The sequence below is a fragment of the Sceloporus occidentalis genome, unplaced genomic scaffold (assembly GCF_023333645.1).
Source record: "Sceloporus occidentalis isolate IW3139 unplaced genomic scaffold, rSceOcc1.0.p SCAF_21, whole genome shotgun sequence".
Classification (NCBI taxonomy): Eukaryota; Metazoa; Chordata; class Lepidosauria; order Squamata; family Phrynosomatidae; genus Sceloporus; species Sceloporus occidentalis.
Genome location: NW_028317001.1, coordinates 2,787,397 through 2,808,132, shown reverse-complemented (window position 1 = coordinate 2,808,132; position 20,736 = coordinate 2,787,397). Strand labels below are relative to the sequence as shown.

The window sequence follows — 20,736 nt, the reverse complement described above, 5'->3', positions numbered from 1 at the left end:
AAAACTGTTACAAGCATTTACAGCACAAGTGCAATTCATTTGTAGTTTTGCCAGGTCTTTAGCCTTCGCTACCAAAGCCAAACTACAAACTCCAGGATCCCGTAGGACGGAGCCATGGTAGTTTAAAGTGATGTCAAACTGCTTCATTTCGGCAGTGTAGATGCACCCCAAGTCAGCATCCTTCCTCCTTTAGAGGGATGCAGGTTTCTGGAGAGCGATGGACCTCTGGCGTCATTAGAGCAAGATTCCTCCCTTGCGCTCTTGCAAGGAAAAGGGGCTAAACGAAGTTAAAGCTGGCGGGGATTAATGTAAGTCATTACCACCGAACGCATCCGTCGGAACGGATTCCGGGAACGTGCTAATGGACCCGACAAAGAGCCCGGCGAGGGCTCTCAAGCTTTTCCTCTCCTTTCAACTTTCTCACTGCCTGGCTTGGCTGAGGAGAAGTCATGGGGAGTGTGTGTCTTAGACAATCACACACACACACACACACCAAGGAGAGATTAAGAGGAACCCAAAAGGCAAAGGAGCATCGAGACTCTTCCTCAAAGACATCACAGAGAAGCAAGTGCATTAAAAAAAGGCTCTTGAGCCAGCGTGGCGTAATGGTTTGAGAGACTATGACTCTAGAGACCAGGATTCGATTCCCAGCTCAGCTACGAAGCCCACTTAGCAAGTCACACACTCTCAGCCTCGGAGGAATGCCAGGGCAAACCTCCTCTGAACAAATGGTGCCAAGGAAACCCCATGGCAGGTCTGCCTTAGGGTCACCATAACTGGGAATGGTCGTTTTGACTTGACTTAAAGGCACACAACAACAACAACACCACCTTGACTTTTGAGGGAGGGATCCGTTCCTGGTTTAAGTCCGAACTTTAAAGGAGGTGTGCAAACGGGTGGGATTTGACTGCCCCACCCCAGCTCAGTCTGGTCCTTTCTCCCCTAACTGACAACAGCTGTCTTAAGCCCTTTTGGAATTGGTGAACCACCCCTCCCATCACCCCCGACTACTAGCCAGGCTGGCAGAGGCTGATGGGAAGTGGAGTCCAACATCAACTGGAAGGTCACCGTTTCCTCAGCCTTCTGAAGAACACACCACTTTGCTAAAAGTTCCCAGAGAGCCACTCAGCCACATTAAGGAGATGGGCTTTATTAGCAATGCTACTCACTGACGTGGTATTAAGTGCCAGCCTTGGTTTTGTCTGAGCTCTTAATGGCATGTGCTTGCAATGTGGCGAGTGCGATTTCTACCGGCAACTACAGCCTGACTGCAGGGCTCTTCTTGCAAAACTGGGCAGAGAAGGGATAGAAAAACACTTCAAGAACCAGGATTCCTAGGCAAAGCGCAATGAGATTATCAACCCACAGTCTGCATCTGCATTGCAGAAATAATACAGTTTGATGCCCCTTTAACCACCGTGACTCAATGCTATGGTGTTATGGGGTTCGTAGCTTGGTGAGATAGTGAGCCTTCTCTTTCAGGAAGGCTATGGTGCCACTGCAAACTACAAATCCCAGCATGTAAAGGGGTGACAAACCATATTGTTTCTGCAGTGCGGGTGCAGCCCAAATTGAGAACTGTCTTTGAAAACTGTGCAGGTCTTCAAAAGCAAAACTTTGGCCCTACAATGGCTCACTGCACCCCAAGAAGGACATCTGAAAAGGGTTTCCCACCCCCTCAGGTCCTGTTTTAGGCCCCAGAAAACTAGAAGGAGCACCCTGTCAAGACACCATAAGCCTGCAGTCTGCCACGCCTGGTTTAAAGGATGCATTTTCCTTTACAGCCCCAATAATAAAGATTTATGGACATTAGAGAGCAGCTTGCCTGGAACTCCCTTCCAGAATCCTCTGCCTCCTGCATACCTTACTCTCTCCACATTCACCTTCTTTCCACAAAGCCATCATGCCCCCCCAAAAATGGAACTAAAACCTAACCTTTGAAGAAGCCAAATGAGCAGCATCGGTTTGCACAAAGGATTGCATGCAGGGTGGAGTTGGTGCCACAAAAGTTAACCACAGGGATGTATAGAAAATGCAGAGTTCAGGTGGAAATCCCTCCTGGTCACGTCTATCGCCTTTGCCCCATTTCCAAGGTGGCAAAGACATATTAGAAATACCCCTCCGCCCTGCTTCCAAATCAAGTTTCCAGTCTCTGTGATGGCAAAGGCAGGTTTGTGCACATTGCTCCGATCCTGACCTCCAAAAACAAGCTTCTAGACCTCATGACCATGAAGGTATTATAAAAACGAGAGCAGGATTTCCCAAACTTTGCTCCTCCAAATGTTTTGGAGTTTAGTTCCCATAATTCCTGACTGGCTGGGGCTTTGTGGAGCTGAAGTCCTAAACACCTGGAGGACCAAAGTTTGGGAACCACTATTCTGGAGGATGCAAACCTTCGCACCGGACAGATTTTTCTTTCCCTGCTAAATGAAAACATGGCACACAGAAAGCTGAGAGATCTTCCAAGATAGATTAGAGATAAGAGTAGAGATGTACTGGTTTTGGGGGAACAGAATGATAGACCAGATACTGGGAAGGTGGGATTTGGGGAACCACAGTCTGAAAAAGTAACACTTCCAAGCTCTAGCAAGGATAAGCGCCTGGCTCAGAGCCCCATACTCTTTAAAAATACATACATTTAAGAAGCTGGGTTTCCCAAATTGTGGCAAAGGCAGCAGGTGAGGAGGCGTCCCAGGTCTCAGAAGGACTGCTGCTCTAAATGCATGCATCCTGCTTTTAAAAGATACTCTGGTTAGCTTTTTTTGTGTGTGCTGAAAGCAGATGAGAAAATCCAACCAAATGCATGGGCATAGAAGGCTAGCTAAGGATGCCACAAGCTGGTTTGCTCCCAACTTATTCAAATGGTTTGGCTGGCTTTTCTAGACTGTATTTCTAGCAGTAATACTAAGAGGAAGAGTAGTAATAACAGAATTGTAATAACAGGGAATTGCTACTGATTCTTCCCTCCACGACGCACGAAAGCCATTAAGCTTCAGCATCTTCCAGGGTTGCTGTTTTTCCAAAACATGCCCTAGCAAGAGCGCTGAGCTGAACAACTTGGGTTTCTTCCCCCCTTCCTCTTGGCCCAGCACTTTGCCTGACAAGCTTTCCAAAGAAGCCTGTCCATTCATCACAGCAGTCCTGTGCCTCCGTTTGATGGAAAGCCTCATCACTACAGGGGAGAGAGAGAGAGAGGGAAGGAGGCAGGGGAAAGAAAGAACGAAGGAGAGAGTGCCGCACCAGCTGATGAATTATTTACTCCGCTCGCCTAAAAGGGTATTAACAGGAAAAGTGGGCCAGAGGCGCGTCCCCGGATTGGATGGGGTTCAGTGGAGCAGATGTCAGAAACCAACAAGACATATACGGGACCGGTGTATGTGCGCGCATGCATGGGGGACATACATTTTCTCATAGTTGTCTTAAGCCAAGACATCGTAAAGCCTAAAGACAAATGGAGAGAACAGCCCAGGGAACTTAGATGCTTCAGAATGAATTTTGCAGCCTGGCCTAAACAGGGACGCTCTGGTTTTATAACCCTCTTGGTGTTTCCAGTTTGGTCCCGAGCCCCATTTTAACGCTTAACCCATTTAGCTCTTGATTTCCCCTTTTCTTAACCCCTTTGGTATTGTAACATCATCCCTGATCCCCTCCCATGCCGACAATGGGAGGCACAAATTACTTTCCAGTTAAGTTACACAGCTTTGATGCCAAAATAAAAGACGTCCAAAGCATTTCCTTACAGTCGGCCAAAAAGATCTGAGCGCCTTCGGAAAAATCAACAGTACCCCTTTCCCCCTCGATATATTCAACAAAGCAATTCCAAATCACAGTAAAATTGTGTTTTCGTTTGCCTTTGACTGTTTGAAGTTGCTGAGTTAAATTTTCACTGGAGCTACAAACCATACCTTATTGAAGCAAGTAGTCACAAAATATCCCCTTTAAATCCTTTTAAGTAGATCTCAAGCTAAACATAAGTCAACAACATAAGTCAACAACAACAACAAAACAGTAAAATTTTGGCCTGCGTCAAGGATCGCAGTGTCCATATTTTGGGAAGTAGGATGACATGGCAAAATCAAGGTTTGCTTTCAGGGTTTTTTTTCCTGGGAAGGGAATATTTTCAAGCCGTGAATGCTTGAACCCGTCGATGCAGAATCCATTGATATAGAGGGCTGACTGTACAAGAAAAGAGATCCCACCTAAACATTAGGAATATATATATATACTATACAAGCTATGCCAGAGAGTGGTGGACGCTCCATCTTTGGGAAGTCTTTAAATAAGAGGCTGGATGGGTGTCTTTTGGGAGGGCTGTACATGTGCATTTCTGTTCAGGGGGTTAGATTAAATGGCCTTTGTGGTCCCTTCCAACTCTCAGATGCTATGAGTCTATCAATCCCAGAATCTAGATATTTTACTACAGGGCAATCCTTGGCTGTTTGAAATGTTTGGTTCGACATTTTTGATAGCTCCTGGGAGTGGTAGAATACAAAGATAGAGCCATGTTAGTCTATAGAAGCAGTATGTGGAGAGATCTTGTAGCACCTTTGAGACTCACTGAAAGAAAGAAGTTGGCAGCATGAGCTTTCGTAGACTGCAGTGCATCTGTATGCATCTAAGGAAGCAGACTGTAGTTTATGACAGCTCATGCTGCCAACTTCTTTCTTTCAGTGAGTCTCAAAGGTGCTACAAGACCTCTCCAGAGAGTGTTTTTGGGGGATGCCTCAGTGAGTTGACTATAACTCCCAGAAGGCCTCACCTCTGGCAATGGCGACTGGGGCTTTTGGGAGCTCAACATCCTCTTTTTGGGGTAGGTTATAACTAAAGTCTGGGAGCTGCTGCCTTTGGGACAGCTACTGTTCATTACAGACTTCTTACCAAACTGTCTTCCATCAACCTGAGAAGGAATGAGGGCTTGTCTTTCGTGAGATGAATTGAGCCAAGCTGACCCAATTAGTTTCGGGACAAAAATCGTATTAGAAACGCCGTGATGAATAACCCACCTTTTTTAGTCCTGGGCTTTATGGCGTATCCATCAAACTCCTTGTTCCCTTTTTAATAATTAAGGCCTCTCTGCCTCAGCTGTTCTTGGGAAATGATGCCCAGGGAAGGGGGAGTGGGTTGGGGAGGTGCCAGTGGGTGGCCATAGCCCTCACTGTTATACAACAGGAGTTGTGGGAGCTGGGTAAGCTTCCCGGTTTATCCCAATGGGGTCCAGGTAAATGAAATCGTTCCTGATAAACTGCATGCAAAATATGGTGCTGGAAGGGATCCCAAGGGCCATGTAGTCCAACCTCCCTGCAACGCAGGAATACACAACTACAGATCTCTCCAAAATGCCCATCCAAACTCATAAGTCTTGGTCCCCAAACCTTTGAACTGTGGCACCCAGAACTAGAAACAGCAGCCGCAGTGAGGTTTGACCAAAGCAGAAGAGAGTGGGACTAATTCAGCCTCAGTCTGGATGCTATGCTTCCATCGACGCAGCCCAGAATTGCACTGGCTTTTTGGGACGCTGCTTCACATTCTTGGCTCATGTTTAGTTTACGGTCTAGGATTCCACAATTGGATGTGGTTTCACCACACCTGTGGAATAAGCGCATCCTTCCACCTCCACAGTGTAGTAAAGCTTGAACAAACATGAATCTAGTAAAGCCAGAAATAACAATGAAGCTCCTGAACTCCTATTCATAGACCTACCAAAGATTGGTGAACCATAGGTGGGGTAGAGCCCCAAATCTCACTTTCATCATGCCAACCTATGGTTTTACGTGACACCCAAACCGACCCAGTAAATGAACACTTTAGCTCCCAACATGCTCAGCCTTCCCAATGCTCCTTTCTGCAGAATTTTAATGATATCTGATCATGTTCATTCACAGTAACACAGTGAAAACCAAGGAATGGCGTCCCATATCCGAGTGTCTGAATGATAGTGATGCGCTCAAGAGGAAATTGTGGGTCTGTCCCAACCACCGCCAATAGCAAATGCAATTTCCTGAAAGAATTTTTCAGGCACCCTTGCTTACAAAATGCTAGCCTTCAGGGACAGAGAGCGGATTAGCCTGGTATCAAAATGGGCATTTGTGGGGAAACAGTGCCCTCTTGAGCTGGCGTGCGGCTACTGGTTCTTCTACAGGAAAATTCTCCCAATCCTGGAAATGCATCACTTCTTCAAGTTCATTAAAAACTGTTAACGAATGAGCGTAGTAGACAAATCAAACCAGCGAAGTGAGGCGGGTGTAATACTTCCAGGGAATAAACCTCAAATTCTTCCAGAGTTGTCATTGGCCTGTTACAGACAGCCAAAATAAAGCTGCTTCGAGTCACAGTGGAGGTATGGTGTTTCAATGATGTATGCATCCTAAGAGTCCAGAAGTCACACCAAAGCCACGCTCCAGACTGGAGCGTGGCTTTGGTGTGGCTTCTGGACTCTTAGGACGCATGCATCATTGAAACACCATACCTCCACTGTGACTCGAAGCAGCTTTATTTTGGCTGTCTGTAACAGGCCTTAGTCACAGCTACTCAGAATGCCATCACATAAACATGCTACACAAACTGGGCGCAAATGGTATCATTCACAAGTGGCACTGACTTTGCTGTTACCAGAGGAATGGTGTAGAGGTCCAGTGCAACAAAACAGGCAACATAAAACTATTCCTGTGGCATTCCGGTAGATTTACATTTTGGGGCCATTTTAGGGCACTTTAAAAATTAAAACAGGAAGAATAAGCCCATCTTTGTTTCTTTTTTCCTTTTTACTAAGGGTGCATCCATACTGTAGAAATAAGACAGTTTGACATCACTTTAAGTCAGGGGTCGGCAACCTCCGGCCCGCGGGCCGGATGCGGCCCGCGAAGGCCTGGCCGCCGGCCCCCGGCTGCCCCTGCCGCCGCCGCCGCCGCCGCTGCGGCCGCCCGTCGCGGCTTTTCGCCGCTCTGGGCGCCGCCATTTTGGGCGGCAAAATGGCGGCGAAGTCTCGCGCGACCTTCCCTGAGGTCGCGCGAGACTTCGCCGCCATTTTGGGCGAAAATATGAGGGCGCCCATAGCGGCCTCTGGGGCTATGGGCGCCGCCATTTTTTTGCCCAAAATGGCGGCGAAGTCTCGCGCGACCTCGGGGGAGGTCGCGCGAGACTTTGCCGCCCAAAATGGCGGCGCCCAGAGTGGCCGCCGCGGCAGCAGCGGCGGGCCTCTAGGAGGCCCGCTACCATCTCTGGGACCCTCCAGGAGGGCTCCCAGGGCGGCAGGGGGCCTCTGGGAGGCCCGCTGCCGTCTCTGGGACCCTCCAGGCGAGCTCCCAGGGCGGCAGGGGGCCTCTGCGGGGGCCGCTGCCATCCCTGGGGCCCTGCTTTAGGGCTCCCAGGGTGGCAGGGGGCCTCTGCAGGGCCCTCTGCCATCCCTGGGGCCCTGCAGGAGGGCTCCCAGGGTGGCAGGGGGCCTCTGCGGGGCCCGCTGCCATCCCTGGGGCCCTGCTTTAGGGCTCCCAGGGTGGCAGGGGGCCTCTGCAGGGCCCTCTGCCATCCCTGGGGCCCTGCAGGAGGGCTCCCAGGGTGGCAGGGGGCCTCTGCGGGGCCCGCTGCCATCCCTGGGGCCCTGCAGGAGGGCTCCCAGGGTGGCAGGGGGCCTCTGCGGGGCCCTCTGCCATCCCTGGGGCCCTGCAGGAGGGCTCCCAGGGCGGCAGGGGGCCTCTGCAGGGCCCGCTGCCATCCCTGGGGCCCTGCTTTAGGGCTCCCAGGGTGGCAGGGGACCTCTGCAGGGCCCTCTGCCATCCCTGGGGCCCTGCAGGAGGGCTCCCAGGGTGGCAGGGGGCCTCTGCGGGGCCCGCTGCCATCCCTGGGGCCCTGCTTTAGGGCTCCCAGGGTGGCAGGGGGCCTCTGCAGGGCCCTCTGCCATCCCTGGGGCCCTGCAGGAGGGCTCCCAGGGCGGCAGGGGGCCTCTGCAGGGCCCTCTGCCATCCCTGGGGCCCTGCAGGAGGGCTCCCAGGGCGGCAGGGGGCCTTTGCGGGGCCCGCTGCCATCCCTGGGGCCCTGCTTTAGGGCTCCCAGGGCGGCAGGGGGCCTCTGCAGGGCCCTCTGCCATCCCTGGGGCCCTGCTTTAGGGCTCCCAGGGTGGCAGGGGGCCTCTGCAGGGCCCTCTGCCATCCCTGGGGCCCTGCAGGAGGGCTCCCAGGGTGGCAGGGGGCCTCTGCGGGGCCCGCTGCCATCCCTGGGGCCCTGCTTTAGGGCTCCCAGGGTGGCAGGGGGCCTCTGCAGGGCCCTCTGCCATCCCTGGGGCCCTGCAGGAGGGCTCCCAGGGCGGCAGGGGGCCTCTGCAGGGCCCTCTGCCATCCCTGGGGCCCTGCTTTAGGGCTCCCAGGGCGGCAGGGGGCCTCTGCAGGGCCCTCTGCCATCCCTGGGGCCCTGCTTTAGGGCTCCCAGGGTGGCAGGGGGCCTCTGCAGGGCCCTCTGCCATCCCTGGGGCCCTGCAGGAGGGCTCCCAGGGCGGCAGGGGGCCTCTGCAGGGCCCTCTGCCATCCCTGGGGCCCTGCTTTAGGGCTCCCAGGGCGGCAGGGGGCCTCTGCAGGGCCCTCTGCCATCCCTGGGGCCCTGCAGGAGGGCTCCCAGGGCGGCAGGGGGCCTCTGCAGGGCCCTCTGCCATCCCTGGGGCCCTGCAGGAGGGCTCCCAGGGCGGCAGGGGGCCTCTGCAGGGCCCTCTGCCATCCCTGGGGTCCTGCAGGAGGGCTCCCAGGGTGGCAGGGGGCCTCTGCAGGGCCCTCTGCCATCCCTGGGGCCCTGCAGAGGCCCCCTGCCACCCTGGGAGCCCTCCTGCAGGGCCCCCTGCCGCCCTGGGAGCCCCCAGCTTTTTTGCTGGTCTCTGACGGGGCCTAGGGCCCCGTCAGGGGCCAGCAAAAATGGGGAGGCCTGGCCCCCGGAGGGTGGAAGCTCCGCCCCCGGCATGCGGCCCCGCCCCTGGAGGGTGGAAGCTCCACCCCCCAGCACACAGCCCCGCCCCGGAGGGTGGAAGCTCCACCCCCGGCATGTGGCCCCGCCCCAGAGGGTGGAAGCTCCACCCCTGGCACGTGGCCCCGCCCCGGAGGGTCGAAGCTCCACCCCCCAGCTTCGGCCCCCCAGTCGCCTGAGGGACAGCAACCCGGCCCCCGGCTCAAAAAGGTTGCCTACCCCTGCTTTAAGTGCTATACCTCCATCCTGTAGGATTTGTAGTTTTGTAAAGTCTTCAGCCTTCTCTGTCAAAGAGTGCTAATGACTCACCAAAATATAAATCCCAGGATTCTGTAGGGTGGAACCATAGCAGTTAAAGTGGTGTCAAACTACATTAATTCTACAGTGTAGATGCACTCCTTTTATGCCCGCCCAGACCTCCTTTCCTTTTCCTCCTCCTCCTCAGGCCAACTTGAGGTTTTTTCCTCCATGGCATCAGCATGGGAGGATAGTGAAGAAGGGTTGGAGAAGCACAGACTTTTGGCACCAGGTTGCAGCAGCGTGTCTTCAGTTACTGCAATAAACAAAGCTTGAGCGGGAAAGACCAGGATTTTATTTTAACTGGCCCTCCTATAGCCGTGAGTGCCTGCCTACAATAGATAAGGTAAGCAGCATCTGTTTCCAGAATCCTTCACTCCCATCATGCCCAGCCAGTATAGCTGATCGGTATGAATGATGGAAGTTGCAGTAGAACAACCAGAAACCCACACGTTGGCCCATTTCTTTAGTGGTTCAGTTAGCTGAAGTGATGCTACACCAAAGTAAGCCTTTAGGCAACTGCAGAATACAGCTCAAACAGAAGATCCCATATAATTACTACAGGGTTGCAAGAAATCATTCCAAAGTAGTGGCAGGGACTGAAGACCCTCAAGGTGGGCATGAACCTGCTTTGAGAAGAACTGGGTGCCAGGCACAGACTTACGTTCGGAGGTGTTCGTGTTCCTTCAAGAAGAGCTCCGTCCGCCGGTTGTTCACTCCACTCCCGCTTTTGTACGACCTGAAAAATTGGACTCCAGGTTACCATCTGTGGGGATGAAAACATACCCAGGCCAGAAAAGGTAGCAAGGACTTCTTTTTTTGGACGCTGGCTCCCCAGTTATAAAAGCACCCCCCATGATAGACTTTTTGGGTGAAGTGAGAGGTAACGATTGTTTCCTGGGTACATATGTAAATAACAAATGACTTCCCATTCCACTCATTTGAAATGTGGTGCTGAAGGAGAGGTCTACAGATACATGGACAGCTAAAATGAGGATTGAATGGGTCCAAGTGCAAATCAAGTCTGAATTCTCCCTAGAAGCCAAGACGATTAAAGTTAGGCTTTCATACTTTGGACATATCATGAGACAACATGGCTCACGGGAAAAGACAATAATGGTTGGTATACTAGAAGGCAGTAGGAAAAGAGTGAGAACAAAGGACATATGGATTGATTCAACCAAGGAAGCCACAGTTGTCCTGAGTTTGGAAGACCTAAGCAGTGCAGCAGATGATGGTGGCTTTTGGAGGCCTCTCATTTTTGGGACTGACCATCAGTCAAGGTTGACTTGATGCCAAATAACAACAACAGCAACAACAACAACACAGCAACACTGTTCAGGTCAACGTTTAAAGTCCCCACACCATTGCAACCGCATGCAGCGTCTACTTACTCAATATCTTTCTGCACGGAGCCAAGGAGATTCTCTCTTTCTCGTACAGCTAGAAAGTTGGTTTTGGTTTTGTGGAATTCATGTGTGTAGTCCTGTAATAATAATAACAATAGTTCAGCCTTTGCGGGATCCCAATGGAGAACTGCACATCTTTGTGTTAAGACTAGCTGAGCTGTTGAGTGGGTTATAAATATTCAAAAGGCTAGATAGGAACACTTAAAATATACATACACATGCCTTAAGTCACATCCCATTTGGATTACTGTAACATGCGCTACGTGGGGCTGCCTTTGAACAGTGCTCAGAAGCTTCAACTGGCCCAAGGAGCTGCAACCAGACTGGCAATTGGGACCAGCTACAGAGGGCACACAACCTCCTTGTTGCAACAGATCCACCGGCTGACAGTCTGTTTCCCGGCACAATTTGAAATGATGGCGATGACCCCCAAAGTGAAATACTCTATCTTCCCATACGACCCTGTCTGCGATGTTTTGGGGAGGCTCTTCTCTCTGTCCTACCACCTACCACCTGAGTTTTAAAAGGTAGCAGTTAAATAGCAAGTGTGAGAAGGAAGTGTTTGGAAAGGTTAACTTTTTAGACCACCAGAATCCACCAGCCATCTGCAAGGAGTGATAATCTCCCTGGTTTAACGTTTTCACATTAGATAGACAGACCGAGAGCCTAGCCTGGCCTGGCGAAAGGGAGCCTCTTCCATCCTTAGCATGAAAATACAAGGCGCAAGGCGGCAGCCTGTCCTACCTGCAAGATGTCTCTGTGCCGCTGCAAGGTGTGCATCAGTGCTGCGTTGAGGGAGGGGACCCCTGCGCTGTTGGTGTACTCTGCCATCTTGTCATTGATCCCTGTGAGCTGTGACAGAGACAGCACAAACCAAATTAAGTCCGCAGTGAAACAACATTTGAAACACAGGCCTTTGGAAGACAGGTCATCTCTTCAGGGAAAGAAGGAAAACAGGGCCAGTACCAGCCCTCTTTGGCATCATAGACAACAGAGTGGGCATGGTGGAGCCCATATCTGTGGCCCTCCTGAAGTTGCTCACGTCTGCCTTAGGGTTCCTAACCTAGCTACTATTCTTACTGCTATCTCAGCGTCTGCTATATATTTTTCCATTATCCATCTATGCTCAGCCTTCTTTTCTATTCCAATTCATCTTGACAATCCATGGGCTTCTACATTCTAATTCAGGGGAAGATAACTCTCAAGGGTAAGGTTACCAATGGGATTTTGTGACGGCCCATGTATATTCTGCCAGCATTCTCAAGGAGCCTTGGATTTAATATATGATAATCTTCTGGTGGCACTCCCATCCTATGAGACCTCCCAGACTACTGGCTATTGCTATATGCCTTTAAGTCATTTCTGACTTATGGTGACGCAAAGGCAATCCTATCATGAGGTTGTCTTGACAGGATTTGTTCAGAGCAGGTTTGCCTTTGCCGTCCTCTGTGGGTTTTCATAGCTAAGAGGAAATTTCAACCCTGGCCTCCAGTCTTAGTCTAATGGTTAAACCAGTGAACTGGCCACCAGCTAATGGCCCCCAAAGCTAAATGGAAATTCTGCAAGCCTCAAGTTAAAATATGTGGGGTCCTTGGATCTGAGAAGGTCCTAACAAAGGCAGGGGATTTCCAGGACTGCCAGGCCACTCACCTTCCCCAAAAGCTGCTCAATTTCTACAGCCATCGTTTCAAACATTCGGTCTTGGCTTGATCCATTCAGGAGCGGAGTTGTGTCAGAGCTGAGAAAGCGAGAAAGAAAAACCACACACTTACCTTTTTCTAAATGTTACAGCATTGCAAGAAAGAGCATTTAATGTCTACAGAGTCTTACGGTGTATTAATAGGCCCTGCCAACACAAGGCCTAAGGACTATGTACTGGCGGAGGAGCTGTTCTGGGCACTGTCAACTAGGAAAGGAAAGACTGTGTGAAAAATGTTCAGAAAATGTGTTTTTTGGTATTATTTGCCATGCAAAGCAAAGGTTTGCTTTTCAGAATATATATATACACACACACACACACCCCTGACGTTTTGCCAGCATCTGGGGCTGGCTTCTTCAGAGAATGCTAACCTGGAAGAGAGTGGTTTATATATATATATATATGTGTGTGTGTGTGTGTGTGTGTGTGTGTGTGTTCCCATGTTAACCTGTGTATTGTTCTGTTGTTGATGGCCTCCTCAGGTCTGGAGGATAGGCAAAGGAGGAATAGTCGGTGACCATGGTTTGCTGGGAAAGCTTCTGACCCTGAGTCCTGGTTTTGGTGTCCTTCAGGACTGGTAGCCAAACTTTATTTACTTTGAGGGTTTCTTCTTTCCTGTTGAAGCTGCCCAAGTGTTTGTGGATCTCAATGGCTTCCCTGTGCATCCCGACCTGACAGTTGTTGGCATGCTCCAGAATTTCAGTGTTTTCAAACAGCATTTTCTGCCCAGGATGGTTTGTAATGTGTTCTGCCGCTGCTGATTTTTCCAGCTGACCCAGTCTGCAGATGCTGGCGAAATGTCAGGAATAAACTCTTATAGAACATGGCCATATAGCCCCGAAAAACCCACAAAAAATTATAATACAATGCATCTGAGATCTAGTGCTGGAAACCGCTTCAAAAACCGAGACGTTATTATTTTTTTAGCCTTGTATGTGGGAGATAAGCAGTTATCTTTATAGCCTAAATCACATAATGCATAATGTAGAGTAACTTTAGATAACATGTCGGTAAGAGACTGGTATACGTAACAAAACAAAGGTGGAGGAAGTTACTATATGTTTGTATGATGTTGTATGATGTTCACGGCTAGGAAGATAGATAGGAAGTCATGTTTTGAATCTGTATGTATACAAAAGTTAAATTGATTTTCTTTCTTTCAAATAATGTTCAAAGGAGGAGAAAGAAGTCAGAGCGGTTGTTAGAAAGTAAAAGTATGTGGTAGAAGGTTGGAGTAAGTGAAGGAAGCTTAGGGGTGAGGAAGATAGGTTGAATGTTGGAATAAGGATAAATGTCAGTAAGGAGAAAAGAGGGTTTGTAAAAGGTTGAAGTGGGGGAGAGGGAGGAGAATAAGAGGGATTAAGTAGGGGAAGGAAGAGCGAAGAAAGATGTTGTTGAAGTTAGAGAAGATCAAAGAAGAGGAATTGATAGAAACAAAGGTAGAAGGTTTGAAGGTTAGAAGATTCCTTGGGGAATGTCTGAACATTATGTGTCTGATTTCTTATTTTGGATGGATGGTTGTATGAATATATGTAATTTTGTATGTACGTTTAATATGTATAGAATCATAGCATCATAGAGTTGGAAGAGAGCCCAAGAAGGGCCCTGATCCAATCCAACCCCATTCTTCTGCCATGCAGGAACTCCCAATCAAAGCATCCCGATTGACAGATGGCCATCCAACCTCTGCTTAAAGACCTCCAAGGAAGGAGACTCCACCAAAATCTCCAAGGAAGGAGTGTGTTCCTCTGTCGAACAGCCCTTACTCTCAGGAAGCTCCTCCTAATGTTGAGCTGGAATCTCTTTTCCTGGAGCTTGCATCCATTGCTCCATTGGGTCCTAGTTTTTTATAATCTAATAAAAATTAAATTAAATTTAAAAGAAAAAGCTGAGACGTAAAGCAAAGGAAAACGTAGTTTCGTAGTACCTATACCTGTCGCGTCTTCCATCCCTGGAGCCGCTGTGGCTGTAGCTGGTGCAGAGTTTGCTGAAGGAGACCAGCTTGAGGTCCAGTTCGTTCTCCAGTTGCCGGGCTTGCTTCCTCAGATCTGCGCATTCAAGAGCACACAGACATCTCAACATGAGAGGGATATGACCTTCCTCTTCTACTCCTGCTAAATTTCCCCATTACTAACAGGAAGGGCTTCAACCTGTTCACTTCACAATACCAAAGGTTTGGAGTCCATGTTCCCACTATATTATTTGGGAAGTAATAGCGCCTCTATATTCTGCTCTGGTCAGGCCCCACCTGGAATAATATTGTGTCAAGTTCTGGGCACCACAATTCAAAAAGGACATTGAGAAACTGGAGCCATGTGTCCAAAGGAGGGAGACTAAAATGGTGAATGGGCTGGAAACCATGAAACCCTATGGGGAACGATTGAGGGAGCTGGGATGTTTAGCCTGGAGAAAAGAACGTTAAGAGGTGATACGATGATAGCCCTGTTTAAATATTTGAAGGGATGTAATCCCGCCTCGTTCTTTGGGAGAGGTGGGAAATATAAATCAACATCATCATCATTATTATTATTATTATTATTATTAGAATCATAGAATCGTAGAGTTGGAAGAGACCCCAAGAATGGCCATCCGGTCCAACCCCATTCTGCCATGCAACTGCCTCCTCCTCCTCCTCCTGCATCCCTCTCATCCTTTGCAGCTGGAAGCCCTGGGAAGATGCTCAAGCACTCATCGATGGGTAGGATAAATACTCCCACTGCCTCCCTCTTTTTATGGCTCTGTTTTTGCAGCTGTGGGGGTGGAAGTGAGGAAGGCATGATGCTCTCCAGCTCCAGATCCACCTCCCTTCTCCTTTCCTCCCCATCACCAACTAACTTTGATAATCATAGAATCATAGAGTTGGAAGAGACCGCAAGGGCCACCCAGTCCAACCTCATTCTGCCATGCAGGAACTCTCAGTCAAAGTATCCCCAACAGATAGCCATCCAGCCTCTGCTTAAAGACCTCCAAAGGAGACTCCCACCAAAATCTCAGATGAAGGAGTGTGTTCCACTGTCAAACAGCCATTACTCTCAGGAAGTTCCTCTTCATGTTGAGCTGGAATCTCTTTTCCTGTGTCTTGCATCCATTGCCCCATTGGGTCCTAGTCTCTGGAGCAGCCGAAAATAAGCTTGTTCCCTCCTCAATATGGCATCCCTTCAAACATTCAAACAGGGCTATCCTATCACCTCTTAACCTTCTCCTCTCCAGGCTAAACCTCCCCAGCTCCCTAAGTCCTTCCTCATAGGGATTTATGGTTTCCAGACCCTTCACCATTTTGGTCTCCCTCCTTTGGACACATGGCTCCAGTTTCTCAATGTCCTTTTTAAACTGTGGGGCCCAGAACTAGGCACAATATTATTCCAGGTGGGGCCTGACCAAAGCAGAGTACAGTGGCACTATGACTTCCCTTGATCTAGATACTACTACTACTACTACTACTACTACTATGGGGAGCACAGAAGTGCACATTTTTAATTTATTCCCCACTTCTAGTTCCAAATACATTCCACCTCTTGTATCAACATTTGCTTTTACCTCAGTGTAGCTGTGTGTGTGAGACACAATTAGACTAAATCCAGCTAAATAAACAGGAATCATTATATATAATGTATATTTGGCAATAATGGCAATCATATTTGAAAACTCCTGGAGAACAGGAGAGATCCCAGCAGACTGGAGGAGGGCAAACGTTGTCCCCATCTTCAAAAAGGGGAAAAAAGAGGATCCCAACAATTATCGTCCAGTTAGTCTGACATCAATCCCAGGAAAGATTCTGGAGCAGATCATTAAACAGGGAGTCTGTGAACATCTAGAAGGCAATGCCATAATCACAAAAAGTCAACATGGGTTTCAGAGAAACAAGTCATGCCAGACAAATCTGATCTCTTTCTTTGATAAAATTACCAGCTTGGTAGATGAAGGGAATGCTGTGGATATAGTATATCTTGATTTCAGTAAGGCCTTTGACAAGGTTCCCCATGACATTCTTGCATACAAGCTTGTAAAATGTGGGCTAGACAAGGCAACTGTTACATGGATTTGTAACTGGTTGACCAGCCAAACCCAAAGGGTGCTCAGCAATGGCTCCTTTTCATCCTGGAGAGAAGTGACCAGTGGGGTCCCACAGGGATCTGTCCTGGGCCCAGTGCTATTCAACATCTTTATCAATGACCTGGATGACAGAATTGGGAGCATACTTATCAAATTTGCAGATGACACCAAATTAGGGGGAATAGCTAATACCCCAGAGGACAGGATCAAGATTCAAAATGACCTGAATAGACTAGAAAGCTGGGCCAAAGCTAACAAAATGAAATTCAACACAGAGAAATGTAAGGTATTGCACTTAGGGCGGAAAAATAAAATGCACAGATATAGGATGGGTGACACCTGGCAGAATGAAACTACGTGTGAAAGGGATCTAGGAGTCCAAGTAGACCACAAGTTGAACATGAGTGAACAGTGTGATGCAGCAGCTAAAAAGGCCAATGCAATTTTAGGCTGCATCAATAAAAGTATAGTGTCTAGATCAAGAGAAGTAATAGTGCCATTGTATTCTGCTTTGGTCAGGCCCCACCTGGAATATTGTGTCCAGTTCTGGGCGCCACAATTCAGAAAGGACATTGAGAAAGTGGAGCGTGTCCAAAGGAGGGCGACAAAAATGGTGAAGGGTCTGGAGACCATGCCCTATGAGGAACGACTTAGGGAGCTGGGGATGTTTAGCCTGAAGAAAAGAAGGTTAAGAGGTGATATGATAGCCCTGTTTAAATATTTGAAAGGATGTCATATTGAGGAGGGAGCAAGCTTGTTTTCTGCTGCTCCAGAGAACAGGACCCGGAACAATGGATGCAAGCTACAGGAAAAGAGATTCCACCTGAACATTAGGAGGAACTTCCTGACAGTAAGGGCTGTTCGACAGTGGAATGCACTCCCTCGGAGGGTGATAGAGTCTCCTTCCTTGGAGGTCTTTAAACAGAGGCTGGATGGCCATCTGTCAGGGATGCTTTGATTTGGATTTCCTGCATGGCAGAATGGGGTTGGACTGGATGGCCCTAGTGGTCTCTTCCAACTCTACGATTCTATGATTCTATTTATAATATTATATATAATGATTCCTGTTTATTTAGGTGGATTTAGTCTAATTGTGTCTCACACACAGCTACACCGAGGTAAAAGCAAATGTTTTTGGTATGTGTATGTATGTATGTATGTATATATATATATACCTTCATATTTCTTACACAAGATCTTTGCAGTCAATTTGTTGATTATCACAGCTTGCCTAAATCTATTTCACCCTATGATAAACCATACATTCCTTCCTATTAACATCAAATACCTTTCTTTTCAAGGTCATTCTTTATAAAATTCTTCATATAAAACTATGGCACATGCCAACATAGCTTTATATAAGATACATAGCTATAGCAATCAATTTCTTAATTTTATTTTTGAGGAGGGGGACCAAAATGGCAAAGGGTCTGGAAACCAGGAAGCCCTATGAGGAATGACTTAAGGAGCTGGGGATGTTTAGCTTGGAGAAGAGGAGGTTAAGAGGGGATACGATAGCCCTGTTTAAATATATGAAGGTATGCCATATTGAGGAGGGAGCAAGCTTGTTTTCTGATGCTCCAGAGACTAGGACACAGAGCAATGGATGCAAGCTCCAGGAAAAGAGATCCCAGCTCAACATTAGGAGGAGCTTCCTGAGAGTATGGGCTGTTCAATAGTGACTTTGAGTCTCCTTCCTTGGAGGTCTTTAAACAGAGGCTGGATGTCCATCTGTCAATGGGGATGCTTTGACGGAGAGTTCCTGCATGGCAAAATAGGATTGGATTGGATCAGGGCCCTTTTTGGGGTCTCTTTCAACTCTAGGGCCTGTTCCAGACTGCCAAAATAAAGCTGCTTCGGGTCTCTTTGGAGGTATACTATTTAAATGATGCATGAGTCCTAAGAGTCCGGAGGTCACACCAAAGCCACACTCCATTCCTAAGCACCTGAGTACAGCTTTTGGTGCAGCTTCCGGATTCTTAGGACCCATGCATCATTTAAACAGCATACCTCCAAAGAGACCGAAGCAGCTTTATTTTGGCAGTCTGGAACAGGCCTAAGACTCTATATTGCAACACTAGTTTTTCCAAAGCATCTTAATGCTGGTTTCCAGTCTTCTATCCGATTTGCTTGATCTGTCTCTGAGCAGATGAGTGAGGTGTCCATCTCCATAGCGTCTTAATACCTTTCATTCCGATCTTCCATCGATGGCGGGGAAGACGTTTCCCAGCCCTTTGCGCAAACCATTCCGGCGGCCATTATCAAGCCAAGTACACTTTTCAGCTTAGATCTTGACGCTTTCCCTTCTGCCACATTCAGAGGAAAGAGCTCTGGCTCTGGCTTCATTTGGGTTTGTGGTGATGTGACTCCGTTAACTGTCCTGTTTTCCTTTTAGGTTATTAAAGCCACCCAGTTTTGAGGTTGCCTGAGCTGCCCTGGCTCAATGGCTAGAGGATTCTGGGAACTGTAGTTCTGTGAGACACGGAGCCTTCTCTGACAGATGAACGACAATTCCCAGGATCCTCTAGCCCTGAGCCAGGGCAGTTTCAGCGGTCTCGTTTCTGCCTTGTGTTTTGGACCTGGAAGGAAGGAGTTGGAAGACTTGTCTCCTGATGCATCTGAGGAAGTGGATTCAGGTCAAGGGAAGCAAAAGGCAGGCCTGGGCCAGAGCCTCCTCTGAGGGGAGGAAGGGTCAATAAGACCCCAGGACAGAGGGGCCTTTTATGCCAGAAGCCACTCAACGACTCTGTTTCTCTCTCTGTCTTTCGCTTTCCCTGACAAAATGGGGGCTCGAAGGGTCTGGCAGCCCCAAAAGAGCCCCAAAAGGGAGGGAAGTCGCCACAAAGCAGCCACAAAATGGCGCCACTCCCCTCAGGAAGCCTCCCCGCCTCCGTCCCCGCCCTTTCCGCCCCCCAAAGGGGTCTCCTCGCCCCCCAAAAGCCCACTCACCCTCCCAGTAGTTGCTCCCCGACGCCGCCCCCGTCGACGACGCCATCTTTGTTGTCCAACGTCAGGCCGCCCGGGCCCTGGGCCATAGAGCACCGGAACAAGGCCAGAGCGCCTCACTTCCGGTCATAGAGAAGCGCCGGCCTGGCAATGGGAAAAAGGGAGGGGGACCATAGAGATTAAGGAAGCGCCATGGCTAGAAGGGGCGAGAGTGACTAAGCCGCAGGCGCCACAGCGACCCCTGGAGGCTCGGGGCGGTCAAGCTGTCCCCAGATACTGATTTCAAGATTGAGACTGGGCTTAGGTTTTATTATATTGTGTTTATATACAAACACAGAACTCTTTTACGTAACTTGTATATATTTACATGTAATAGTTTATATTTACTATACACACACCCTATATATGTATGTAGATTTATATTTCATATATTTATTATAGAGATATACAGGTTATATAAAAGTGTATGTGTGTGTGTGTGTATATATGTGTATACACACACACTACACACTGTATATATTTTTATATAACCTGTATATATTTATTAGACAGACATATACAGGTTATATAAAAGTATGTATATATATATATACATGTGTGTGTGTGTGTGCGTGTGTGTTCGTATGTGCGTTTATATTCTTTTATATAACCTGTATATATTTATTATAGATATATAGAGGTTATATAAAAGTGTATATATTTACTGTGTATAATATATACTCTGTATAAGTGTGTATGTAAATTTATATTTTTATATGACCTATCTATATATATATATATATATATAGGTTATTTAAGTCTATATATTTACTATATATATATCCTATGTGTGTGTATGTAGATTTATATTTTTATATAACCTGTATATATTTATTATAGATACAGGTTATATAAAAGTATATATATTCTGTGTGTGTGTGTGTATATATATATATATATATATATATACACACATATATTCCTTTATATACCCTGTATATGTATGTAGATATATGTATATTTTTATATAACTTGTGTGTGTTTTATAGACCATGGATGCAAGACATCTGATTCTCATATATATATATATATATATATATACACACACACACATACACACACACTTTTTATATATATTCTGCAAAACCACCCATTTCTTATCATTATTATGTGTGTGAGTTTGTATCTATCTATCTATCTATCTATCTATCTATCTATCTATCTATCTATCTATCCATCCATCCATCCATCCATCCATCCATCCATTTGACTTATAGCACAACTCTGTGGTTCATTCCCATTGAGTTGAAGCGGTCTTGACTCCCAGCAAGGTATAATATTTAGGACCCCAGCTTTGCCATAGGCCTCCATCTGCAATGTAGGATTAATGCAGTTTGACGCCGCTTTAAC

The 20,736-nt window shown here is 48.0% G+C and overlaps 1 protein-coding gene across 2 annotated transcripts in view; it reads right to left on the bottom strand.

The window, feature by feature from the left end:
- LOC149301407 (Golgi SNAP receptor complex member 1-like) overlaps nucleotides 1–19,439 on the bottom strand; it is a 30,311-nt gene extending 10,872 nt beyond the window's left edge. The window contains exons 1-6 of one of the 2 annotated variants that reach the window (XM_089483943.1): nucleotides 19,351–19,439; nucleotides 14,276–14,396; nucleotides 12,300–12,387; nucleotides 11,394–11,501; nucleotides 10,635–10,726; nucleotides 9,905–9,979 (exon numbers count right to left, since the gene is read on the bottom strand). In XM_089483943.1, coding sequence (XP_089340069.1) covers nucleotides 9,905–9,979; nucleotides 10,635–10,726; nucleotides 11,394–11,501; nucleotides 12,300–12,387; nucleotides 14,276–14,396; nucleotides 19,351–19,396 — 530 coding nt within the window. In that variant the 5' untranslated portion in view covers nucleotides 19,397–19,439. The remainder of the gene's footprint in view (nucleotides 1–9,904; nucleotides 9,980–10,634; nucleotides 10,727–11,393; nucleotides 11,502–12,299; nucleotides 12,388–14,275; nucleotides 14,397–19,350) is intronic. The other variant, XM_089483944.1, reaches the window with a different exon arrangement.
- Nucleotides 19,440–20,736: the final 1,297 nt, after the last annotated feature.